Raw genomic sequence first — 12,348 nt, forward strand, 5'->3', positions numbered from 1 at the left:
TTTATATATATATATATATATATATATATATACAGGGCCGGCCATAGGTGTTCAGGCCCCCTGTGCGGGCCACTTCCATGGCGCTGTATCTCCCCGTCTGAGCAGTCAGCTGTGCACTGCGCATGCGCAAAGAGTGCCCACAGTGGTGCAGACGGAGGGGGAGCAAAAAAAAGTTCAGCAGCATAGACTGCGGCAGACACCGCTGAGCGCAGTCACGTCACTATTATTGTGCCTATAAATCCTCTATATGTTACTTATATTGCTGTACTTAACACAGACAAGCATAAAACAAAAGTAACACCCCCATGTGAAAGTGAAAGACATGGGCAAGTCCAGGCTTTAGTAACCATGGTAACGGCTGCACCAGCTTAAACTGCCAGAGGTTGTTGAATGTACCATTATTTCTGCAAATGATGGGGGAGGGCAGGATTCTCTCATTCTATTTGCTACACAGCACTTACCAGCGGCTCCTGAGTTCCTTGCTCAGTGTCTCCGGCTGCGCCTCGTCACCTCCCTGTAACTGCTGGACCAGCCCACTAGTACCTGTCGCAAGTCGCAGTGGAAGAACCATGAGGGGGCGGGGATATATATATATATAGTACAGTGGTCCCACCCCTTGCGTTCTCTCCCTCCCACTCTCTTTTGCTTTTTCTCTCTCCCCCCTCTCTTTTAAGCTCTCTCTCTCTCTCCCCCCTCTCTTTTGCGCTCTCTCTTTCCCCCCTCTCTTTTGCACTCTCTCCCCCCCCCCTCTTTTGCGCTCTCTATCTCCCCTCTCTTTCTATCTCCTCTCTCTTTTTCTCTCTCTCTCTCCCCTCTCTCTCTCTCCATCTCCACTCTTGCTCCCCATCTCCCCTCTCTTTCTCTCTCTCTCTCCCCTCTCTCACTCCCCTCTCTCTCTCCCCTCTCTCTCTCTTGCTCCCCTCTCTCTCGCTCCCCTCTCTCGCTCCCCTCTCTCTTTCTCTTTCTCTCTCTCTCTCTCTCTCTCTCTCTCTCTCTCTCTCTCTCTCTCTCTCTCTCTCTCTCTCTTTCTCGCCTCTCTCTCTCTCTCTCTCTCTCTCTCTCTTTCTCGCCTCTCTCTCTCTCTCTCTCTCCTCTCTCTATCTCCCCCCTCTGTCTCTCTCTCTCTCTCTCCCCCTCTCTCTCTATCTCCCCCTCTCTCTTTCTCTCTCCCCTCTCTCTCTCCCCCTCTTTCTCTTCCCTCTCTCTCTCTCTCTCTCTCTCTCTCTCTCCATCCACATCTCCCCTATTTCTCTCTCCCCCTCTCTTTCTCTCTCTCCTCTCTCTCTCTTCTCTCTCTCTCTCTCCCCTCTCTCTCTCTCTCTCTCTCTCTCTCTCTCTCTCTTTCTCTCTCTCTATCTCCCCCCTCTGTCTCTCTCTCTCTATCTCCCCCCTCTGTCTCTCTTTCCCCCCTCTCTCCCTTCTCTCTCTCCCTTCTCTCTCTCCACATCTCCCCTCTCTCTCTCCCCTCTCTCGCTCCCCTCTCTCTCTCCCCTCTCTCTCTCTCTCTCTCTCTCTCTCTCTCTCTCTCTCTCTCTCTCTCTATGTGTATATATATATATATATATATATATATCCCCTCTCTCTCTATCTCCCCCTCTCTCTTTCTCTCTCCCCTCTCTCTCTCTCCCCTCTTTCTCTCCCCTCTTTCTCTCCCCTCTCTCTCTCTCTCTCTCTCCACCCTCTCTCTTTCTCCCCTCTTGATCTCTCTCTCCCCTCTTGATCTCTCTCTCCCCTCTTTTGAGCTGTTTGAGCTCTCTCCATGGCCCCGCCCCGGCCACGCCCCTCCGCACACCTCCATGCTAGGCTCCGCCCCTTCACAGGTCTTTACGTTAGGCCACGCCCCTTCAAGTTCGGTAACCGCCCCTGCACACGCTCAGCCACGCCCACTTCTGCTCGCAGCAGTCGGCAGATCAGGTAGGGATTTAAGGCAAGGTGTGTTTGTCCTCGTGCTGTCTCTACTGCGCATGACAGCTTCTGACAAACACACTTGGCCTTTTATAGTATAGGATATATATATATATATATATATATATATATATATATATATATATATATATATATATATAACCTAAAAACATCAGATGTATATAGAAATGTATGTATTTATGATTAAATAGAACAGGACAATGGAATGTGATATATTAATATTTCATGTCGGGTTAGCACACTTGGTTAAACGCAATCATGTTTGTGCGACTTGTTGGGTGTTTTCCTACTTTTTTGTGTTCCATTGAAGTCTATGGGGAATTACATTAGCATGGTCGCAATATTCTAACTGGCTTTTTGCGTATGTGAGGTAGCTCGCAAGCAAAAACTTTTTACTATTAATGTGTAAAACTCTTGGTACCCGATGCGTGCATAAAGCAGAAGTCAAGCGGATTTAATGTGCAAGCGGGAGAGCAAACTACCGCTCTACTCAAAATCTAGCCCTAAATAGGTTCTTGGGAGAACACTGATGAACAGGCTCAATTTATCAAGCCCTTCTCTCCCTTTCGACTGCTCAAGCGAACCTGCAGTCAGGATTCCCTGCCCTGTTCTCCACCTCTTAGGTGAAGAATTTCTATCTACCCGAACTCATCCGACCGGGAGGGGTTGACAGCAAATGCCCGTGCGTGATTGGCAGTGCGCGGGCAAGGGGGGGTTGCACGCAAGCGCACAGGAGAGCTTGTGTGCAATGGTAAATGCGGGCAACGGATTGAAGCCAGGTGGACAGGGGTGTATATGTCTGCCCATGGATGATAAAAGGAGCCCAATGTATTCTGTATGCATGTTTGTCTGTTTATGTGTATGTTGTATACTTACCTAAATGGAAACAGAATATATTTGGTCAATGAAAAAGTAAAATATGAAAGCTATTTTGTTCCATAGTTATAATAACTTACTAATGTGTTTGAAAGCATTTCTTACGCTTAAAGGGTCATTAAAATCATAACATTTCAGCAATTCTGCACTGCATTTCAAAATGAATGTTTGAAAATAATGTACCATTTTGTTTGCACAGTTTATATGATTGTGCAAGCTAAGAGCGGTCTGATAGCACATTACAGCTGCTATGCTAGGGTTTGTATCCTTTGAGCCAACACCTTGAGACTTTTTTATAAGATGTTTAGTTATATTTAATTAAATATAAAAACACACAACTAATGATATATTTTCATTATTTATTTTGACCCTTTTCCTATAATTTAGTTCTGAAAATTGAGCAATTTCTAATTCTCAGACATTGAAATGCACCCTGCTGACTTCTTAAAGGTGAATGACACCCACAATTTTCTTTCATGACTTTAAACAACTATTCAATTTACTTTATTTACTATCATATTTGCTTTATTATCTTGGTATCTTTTCCTAAAGCAGCAATTCTCTACTGGAAGCTAGCTGAACACACCTGGTGAACCAATCAGAAGAGACATTTGTGTGCAGGCACCAATCATTAGCTAGCTCCCAGTAATATATTTCTGCTCCTAAGCCTACCTAGGTATGCTTTTCAACTAAGGATATCAAGAAATTTAAGCAACTTAGATAATAGAAGTAAATTGGAAAGCTGTTTATAATCACATGTTCTATCTGAATTATGAACAAAAAAATTGGGGTTTCATACCATTTAAGGCTAACTCTGCTACATATATGTCACTAATTGGCTTTATCAGTTGACAGCTTGTAACTTTATGACAGCAGCAAGCCTTGTCGTCTGTAGACTAAAGCTAGGATTGGCTCCTCCATATAAAGCAGCTGGTTGGTGGAGTTTGACTTTTAAAAAATAAAGTCAGCAAAAAGGATGTGTGATGAGAGCAGGAAGTGATGTCACTAGTTGGGGGCGGGGCTTAGGTCCGGTAGTCTGTGTAGCAGTTAGTTAGTGAAATCAACCCGACTAGATGTATGTTTCTGTGCTCTGTAATAAAATAGAGTTGTACCATCATTGCTGTGTCCTGCATATGTCCTGCATCTCATGACATGGTGTCAGAAGTTCTGGCCTGCGCTTCTGTTCCTGATCGATTGCAATGTCAAAGTTTACCCCACCTGAGCCTTTTGACTTCTCTCAGCCTACAGCTTGGCCCACATGGCGTCAGCGGTTTCAGCGCTTCAGGATTGCTACCAAACTGAACAAGGAGAGTGGTGAAGTACAAGTTAATTCTCTTTTATACGGGGAAAGATGTGGAGCCAGTGTTCAATGCTTTTACTTTCCAAGAAGGGGAAGAATTTAACTTTGATATAGTAATGGATAAACTCAGTGCCCACTTTGTGCCCAAAAGAAATGTGATCCATGAGAGAGCTTGTTTTCACAAACGTAATCAGCGTGTGGGAGAATCTGTGGAGTCATTTGTGCGCAGCCTGTATGAATTAGCTGAATTCTGTGAGTTTGGTGTTGCTAAAGAAGAGCAAATCAAAGACAGAATAGTTATTGGAATTGCAGATGCTGAAGTCTCCCTGAAGCTGCAGTTAGAGCCTGATTTAAGGTTAGACGGGGCTATTAGGATGGCCCGCCAGAGTGAACTGGTGAAAAAGCAAAGTGCTGATCTGAGGTCTGAGAGTATTGTGGATGAAGTGCGACAGTCCAGGAAAACTGCTAGTGAAAGGCACAGTGTGAGCGGTAGATCTAAAATAACGGATAGACATAGAAGTGGATGGGTGCAGCATGCCCGATGCACACGGTGCTACCGTGCCCATGATCAGAGTGTTATATGCCCGGCCAGAGATAAAAGATGCAGAAAATGTAACAGAATGGGCCATTTTGAAGTGGTGTGTAAAACTGAATACATTAAGGAGATGCAGGTGGACAGTGACCAGGAGGGTCAGGAAGTGTCTTTTGTGGGGTCTGTTGTGGAACGGCCAAGCTCAGAGGAAGATTGGACAGTTACTTTTACTGTAATGGGAGCCAAAGTTGATTTTAAGATTGACACAGGAGCAGATATCACTGTAATGTCTCTTGCTGCATTTATGAAACTGCCTCAACAGCCCCAGCTGGCGAAGGTTACTACAAATGTCCATAGTCCTGGTGGCCGCATTGATTGTGCGGGGAAATTTCTTGCCAGCTGTGAATGAATTGGGCCTACTGAATTGCAAGCCAGTCCGTATAGCACTTAAAAGTGACGCAGTCCCATGCAGTATTTCTACTCCCCGTAGAATTCCGTTCCCGCTCATGCCTCAAGTGGAGAAGGAGCATATGCGCATGAAGTCTATGGGGGTTATTGAAGAGGTTGTTGAAGCAACTGACTGGTGTGCCCCCATTGTTCCTGTTGCAAAGAAAAATAGAAAGGTGCGTGTATGTGGATTCAGTTCTGGCCTCAAAGTCCATTTCCTCTAGGAAACTGGAAGAAATAAAGAAAGAGACATATTTAGACACAGATCTGCAAGAGGTTATGAAGTACATTAAAGAAGGCTGGCCCGAGAGCCAGGCAGCCTGGATGTCTGTCAGTTCTTACCAGCCAGAGAGGTCGCAGCTCACGGAGCTGGAGGGGTTGGTGCTGTTCCAAGACCGCATCGTTATTCCTGTCAGCATGAGGAAGGAGATGTTAAACAGGATTCACGATGGCCACTTAGGCATTACAAAGTGCAGATAAAGGGGAGCTACAGCTGTGTGGTGGCCTGGGATCAGCTCCGACATTGCAAATCACATGTCCAAATGTGCCTTTTGCCGGGAACGCCGGCCTACTCAGAGAAGAGAGCCCTTGATTTCTACTCCGCTGCCTGCGGGGCCGTGGTAGAAAATAGCTGCTGATTTGTGTGAACTGCACAGGAAAAAGTTCCTTGTTGTGATCGACTACTATTCCAGGTATTTGGAAATTGCACCTTTGAATGATATCACAAGTCAAGCCGTTATCATCCGTCTGAAGAGCTTGTTCGCCCGGTGGTGCATTCCAATGGAGCTGGTGAGTGATAATGGCATGCAGTTCGCTTCTACAGAGTTCAGTGCTTTCAGCAGGGAATATGACTTTGTACATTCCACGTCAAGTCCACATTACCCGCAGGCCAACGGAATGGCTGAAAGGGCAGTTCAAACAACAAAGTTCATTTTAAAGCAATCTGAGCCGTACCTAGCCCTCTTGTCATACAGGGTGGCGCCCATTCAAGCCACCGGGTTTAGCCTGGCACAGCTGATGCTAGGACACCAGATTTGCACCACTTTACCCTCAGTGGGTGTCTTCAAGCCGACTTTCTCTGTTCCTCGGGACGAAGTCCTTAGGAGGGATGAAGAGGCCAGAAAGGGCTATCGTTTCTTCTACGACAGGAGACATTCTGTCAGGCCCTTACAGGAACTAAATGCGGGGCAAAGTGTCAGAATTAAACTGGATGATGAGAAGAAATGGTAGACGCCTGCTACGGTAATTGGACGCTCTCCAGAACCAAGGTCTTATGTAGTCCTTACTGATGGAGGGACGGTTACACGCCGTAACCGAAGACATCTTCAGCCTGTACCTGAGAGTTTGGAACTGGATGCCTGAGTACCACCGCCGGTGGGATCTCTGTTCTAAAAGGGGTGCCTTCCCCTCAGCAAGATCACAGTGGGGATATGTCTTTGCCTCCAGCGGACTCTTATTCACCTTCTTCTGTATCAGAGGATAGTTCATGCAAAGTTACATCAAGCGGAAGAGTGGTGAAACTTCCGGCCCGATATAGGGACTGACTTTAGCTAGAACAGTGACCGGAAGTATGGGCAGAATAATCCCATGGTCACTGTGGACTAGGGTAGTCTACCCCGATGTCCAAGTCAGGATGTAATTAATGTTGTTTATTTTTCTGTAACCAATTTGCTATATACTGTTCAAAAATGTTGTTGTATGCTCTTTGTATACCCTGTTATTTGTTATATTTAAATGTATGCTTCGCCCTTTGAAAAGGGGGAAGATGTGATGAGAGCAGGATGTGATGTCACTAGTTTGGGGGGCGGGGCTTAGGTCCAGTAGTCTGTGTCGCAGTTAGTTGGTGAAATCAACCTGACTAGATGTATGTTTCCGTGCTCTGTAATAAAATAGAGTTGTACCATCATTGCTGTGTCCTGCATATGTTCTGCATCTCATGACAGGATGTTAATTTGTTTTTGGCTGATTATTATTTTAAAGCAACACAACAAAAATGTTTCGTAATTACAAGGTGTGTACGTCCCTTTAAAGGTTGGTTGTTTTTTAAGCCTTTTATTTGCTTTAGATAAGTAGAGGGAATTTGTAGGTTGTTTGCTTTAGTGATCATAAAGGTGTAGTAAAGATAAATCAAGTGACACAACTGCAGCATGGGATTTGTCTATGTATAAAAGAGATTAGACCTGGTGAAAGTGCTTATGTATTAATCTGCATGAAGAATACACCATATAATCACCTCCTTCTTTGTTCATGAGGAAGCTGTAGGCACTAACATGGTTTGTGCAACAAGTGCATTATACAAAGAGAATGCAATAGCATTTACAGTATTCAAGCAGTAGATTGTTTTTTTGACAATTTTCTAAATTTCTTGCCGGTCCCCTGTATCAGCCTCTCACAGACTCATACATGAATACACTGTGAACTCTTGCCTCAGAAAGTGTGCATATAAAAATACTAACAATTTGATAATAAAAGTAATTTTGAAAGTCTTTCTTTTCTTCTTTATTTTAAATAATGCATGTTTTATCTAAATCATGAACATTTAATTTTGACTTAAAGGGACATTATACACTCATTTTTTCTTTGCTTAAATGTTTTGTAGATGATCTATTTATAAAGCCCATAAAGTATTTAAAAAAATGTATAGTTTTGCTTATTTTTAAATAACATTGCTCTGATTTTCTAACTCCTAACCAAGCCCCAAAGTTTTATTTGAATACCATCAGATACCTTCTCCAGCTTGCTCCTGTTTGTGTAAAGAGTCTTTTCATATGCAAAAGAAGGGGGAGTGTCTTATTTCCCACTTGCAGTGGGCTTTCCAGCTGCCTTTTCAACAGAGCTAAACTGACAGCTTCTAAGTAAGTTTTTAAACAGTTTTATACTGGATTTTAGATCAGTATCTGTGCATCTTATTCTTTATAATAGTGTCTATTACATGCAGTTATATGAAAATGAGTGTATACTGTCCCTTTAAGTGTCCCTTAGATAATCCATTTATATAGCCCACCTGGGAGTATTTTTATAACAATAACAATTTTTAAATAACATTGTGCTGATTTTCAGACTGCTAACCAAGCCCCAAAGTATCAGATGTAGACCCAAGTCTACAGACTCTTGTTTGATCCTGTTTGTGTAATGAGCCTTTTCATATGCAGGGGAGGGGGCAGTGTCTGCTTTTCCTGTTTTCTCAACCCCTCTCACTGGGTGTCCCAGCCTAACCTCATCAACAATGCTAAACTGGGAGCTTCTAAGTAAGTTTTTAAAAGGTTTTACACTGGATTTTTAGATCAGTATCTGTGCATATTCTTCTAGTAGTGTCTATTGCATGCAGTTATATGAAAATTTGTGTATACTGTCCCTTTAAAGGCATAGGAAATTCAACATTAAACTTGCAGGATTCAGATAGCGCAGGTAATTTTAAGACACGTTTAAATTAACTTCTGTTTTCAAATGTGCTTCGTTCTCTTGGTATCCCTTGTTGAAAAAGAATATGCACACATCCTACACTAGTGGGAGCTGCTGCTGATTGGTGCCTGCACACATTTGTCTCTTGTGATTGGCTGACTAGATGTGTTCATCTTGCTGCCAGTAATGCAATGCTATTCCTTCAGCAAAGGAAAACAAGAGAACAAAGCAAATTTGACAATGGAAGTAAATTGGAAAGTTGTTTAAAACCGTATGTTCTTTCCAAATCATTTACGTAAATTCACTTTAGAAATCATGTAAGTGCCTTTATTTGTACATTTCCAAAATGTAAACTTTGTTAAGAGATAAAAAAAAACATGAAATAAAAAATAAAAAGCTATTTAGTGACAAAGTATGATTAAGATATTCCATCATATCTGTGTAATTCTTCAATTCACATTTTTTATCTGATTTTTTATTTATTTCACTATTATTATTACTATTATTATTATTATTATTTTCATACACCCCCCCCCCCCAATATTATTCATTTAAGTTTGGATAATACTGAAGAAACCAGGTACAGTATATTTGCTTTGTTTATAAATCATATATTGAGGGATAAAACATTTGTAACGTTGCTACATTCCCCACAGCCATTGTTTTCACGCTTCATCTCTCCCTTATTGCACAGAGCAGAAGAGATTAGATAAGGGTTAACATTGTATTCAGCATGACCGAGCCCATTAGTTTATAACATCTCAAGGAAAAAGGAAATGTAACTATTCAGGGTTAACTTAGATAAGAGGACAGAGCATATAATATTAAACTGTCCTATTTACTTATATAATCAAATCTGCTTAATTCTCTTCGTATCCTTTATTGAAGTAGCATCAATGCACTACTGAGAGCTACCTGCACACATTAGGTGAGTCAATGACAAGAGGCATATATGTGCTGACACAAACTGGCAGCTAGCTCCCAGTGATGCATAGTTGTACCCAAGATATGCCGTTCAACAAAGAATACCAGAATTAAGCAAATTTGATCATAGAAGTAAATTGAATTTATTTAAAAAAAATTGTATGATCTAGCTGAATATAAAATTGTGAGTTTTTTTGTTAGAAATGGAACTGCAGAACGCTGTTATATTCCACACAGCCATTGCTACACACTCTAGTGACCTATTTATAACTGTCTCTAATTGGCCACAGCAGAGAAGGTAACCTAAGTTACAACATGGCAGCTCCCATTGTTTTATAGTCACTAAACTTTACACTTTTTTTGTCAGCTAATGAAACTTAACAATAATGAATAAAGAGGAATATAAGTAATGACCAGTAATCTAGGCCAGATGCTGTGGTCTGGTTGTTTATAGATGAACCTCGTGGCTGAAGATTGGCTGTCTGATCACAGTTGTTACATATTCTGTAAGTGCACAAAAATGACTGATTAAGCTGCAATTCATGTTCTGTTTTTTTCTTGATCAATGCAGTGCTAGTGGCAGAATTGGTAAAATTCTACTTCCCCAAACTTGTTGAGATGCACAACTACGTTCCAGCAAACTCATCACAGCAGAAACTGAGCAACTGGACCACCCTGAACAAGTAAGAGAGTTCTGTAAAGCAATGGGGTCATTTCACTGGGGTATAATAGCACAAATCTGAGAACTAGGAGGGGTGGAACTTAAAGGGATACTGTACACTAGATTTTTCTTTGCAAAACTGTTTTGTAGATGATCCATTTAATACAGTAGCTCATCTGGGAGTGTTTTTGTAACAATGTATAGTTTTATTTATTTTTAATAACATTGTGCTGATTTTCAGACTCCTAACCAAGCCCCAATGTATCAGATGTATACTGATGTATACAGACTACAGCTTGCCCCTGTTTGTGTAAAGGGTCTTTTCATATGCAGACCTGCTTTACATGTAACTGTCTCACTACTGTGCAGATCTGCTTTACATGTAACTGTCTCACTGCTGTGCAGATCTGCTTTACATTTAACTGCTGAGCATTTGCGGATCAATTTTTACCAGTGGTCTACATCGATTTGACTATACTTTTTTGTCCTTATACATACGGATGATAAATGAAATTTAACATTTTTTCTGAATATATTGGTGGTATTTTTAAGATTTATTTTCTATAGGGAGACGTCCCTTCTATTTTTTGATGTTAGTAATTTTTACTTGCCATATATATGTTTAATTATGTTTATTAAACTCATAATTTTTTAGAGATTAAGTGTGGTATTTATTCTTGCTTTTAGCGCCCTCTCATTTTATATTTTGTTACATTTAACTGCCTCATTGCTCTGCAGATCTGCTTTACATTTAACTGCAAATTTCAAAAAACTCCAGCCACCAACTTCATTAAAAGACCTTTATTATCTTATTCTGGGTCCAAGTATACAACGTTTCAAGCCAACATTAGGCTCTTAATCATGTACTGGAATTTTTTTGAAATTTGTGGATTCTACAGAGACCTGGCAAGTCTGTTACTCCGTGCCCCACAAAAGAAGATAAAGCTGTGCTGTTTTCCATCACTTTGAATTTATTACATTTAACTGCCTCATTGCTCTGCAGACCTGCTTTACATTTAACTGCCTCACTACTGTGCAGAACTCCTTTACATTTAACTGCCTCACTGCTGTCCAGGCCTCATTTGCATTTAACTGCCTCACTGCTGGGCAGACCTCCTTTACATTTAACTGCCTCACTGCTGAGCAGACCTCCTTTACATTTAACTGTTTCACTGCTGGGCAGACCTCCTTTACATTTAATTGCCTCACTGCTGTGCAGACCTGCTTTACATTTAACTGCTTCACTGCTGTGCAGAACTCCTTTACATTTAACTGCCTCACTGCTGTGCAGAACTCATTTACATTTAACTGCATTACTGCTGTGCAGACCTGATTTACATTTAACTGCCTCACTGCTGTGCAGATCTCCTTTACATTGAACTGCTTCACTGCTGTGCAGACCTGCTTTACATTTAACTGTCTCACTGCTGTGCTGGGGCAATATTCCAATGCAGCACTCTCATTCCATTCTTTTTAAATCCCTATACAAAGAGCAGCTGTTCCACAATCAACAGAAAATACGGTGCTGCAGGCATAACAACAGCTCTGGCTATTTTTACACTGAATATCTTGTCTTCTTGCATGGCTTTTTTGTGTGCTTAATGTAAGCAAATGCTAAGACATCCCTCTGGTTTTTTAAAGCAGTTTTCTATGCAATTGCTGTTTGCATAACTTTGTTATTAGTGCCATCTATTGTTTAAAAAGAAGAATACAACATTTTGGTATACTACAAAATTTCAATATTTTTTTAAACTTCAGAGGCTGTTATTAGGCGGTTATTTAAGATAAAAGGGGAAAATGGGGTCAAAAACTGGAATGTTGAGATTCCTATTGAAGATAGTTGTTCTTTCAAGGATCCCATGGATAAGAAGCTTGAGGCTTTTTTGAAGAAGATGTACATTCATCAGGGATTACAGTGGCAACCTGTTGCTAGTATTGTTACAGTTGTGGGGGCAGCATCTTATTGGTGCGATGATTTATCTAATCTTATCCTAGAAGAGACTACTATAGAGGAGATCCAAGACAGGATCAAGGCTCTCAAGCCAGTCAATACCTTTATTTGTGATGCCAACATGCAAGTTCTTAAGTTGGGTGCTAAGATTTCTGGTTTTACTGTTTTAGCTCGCAGAGCTCTCTGGTTAAAATCTTGGTCTGCAGATGTTACATCCAAGTCAAAGCTTTTATCTCTGCCTTATAAGGGTTAAACCTTGTTTGGACCAGGTCTGGCAGAAATTATTTCTGACATTATAGGTGGAAAGGGTTTGTTCCTACCTCAGGATA

General features: G+C 41.4%; 1 protein-coding gene across 1 annotated transcript in view; it reads left to right on the plus strand.

Annotated features, from left to right (window-relative positions):
• Nucleotides 1-12,348, plus strand: part of SPEF1 (sperm flagellar 1) — a 69,481-nt gene that overhangs the window by 10,132 nt on the left and 47,001 nt on the right. The window contains exon 2 of the mRNA XM_053700337.1: nucleotides 9,979-10,090. Coding sequence (XP_053556312.1) covers nucleotides 9,979-10,090 — 112 coding nt within the window. The remainder of the gene's footprint in view (nucleotides 1-9,978; nucleotides 10,091-12,348) is intronic.

The sequence above is a fragment of the Bombina bombina genome, chromosome 2 (genome assembly GCF_027579735.1).
Source record: "Bombina bombina isolate aBomBom1 chromosome 2, aBomBom1.pri, whole genome shotgun sequence".
In the NCBI taxonomy this organism is placed as follows: Eukaryota; Metazoa; Chordata; class Amphibia; order Anura; family Bombinatoridae; genus Bombina; species Bombina bombina.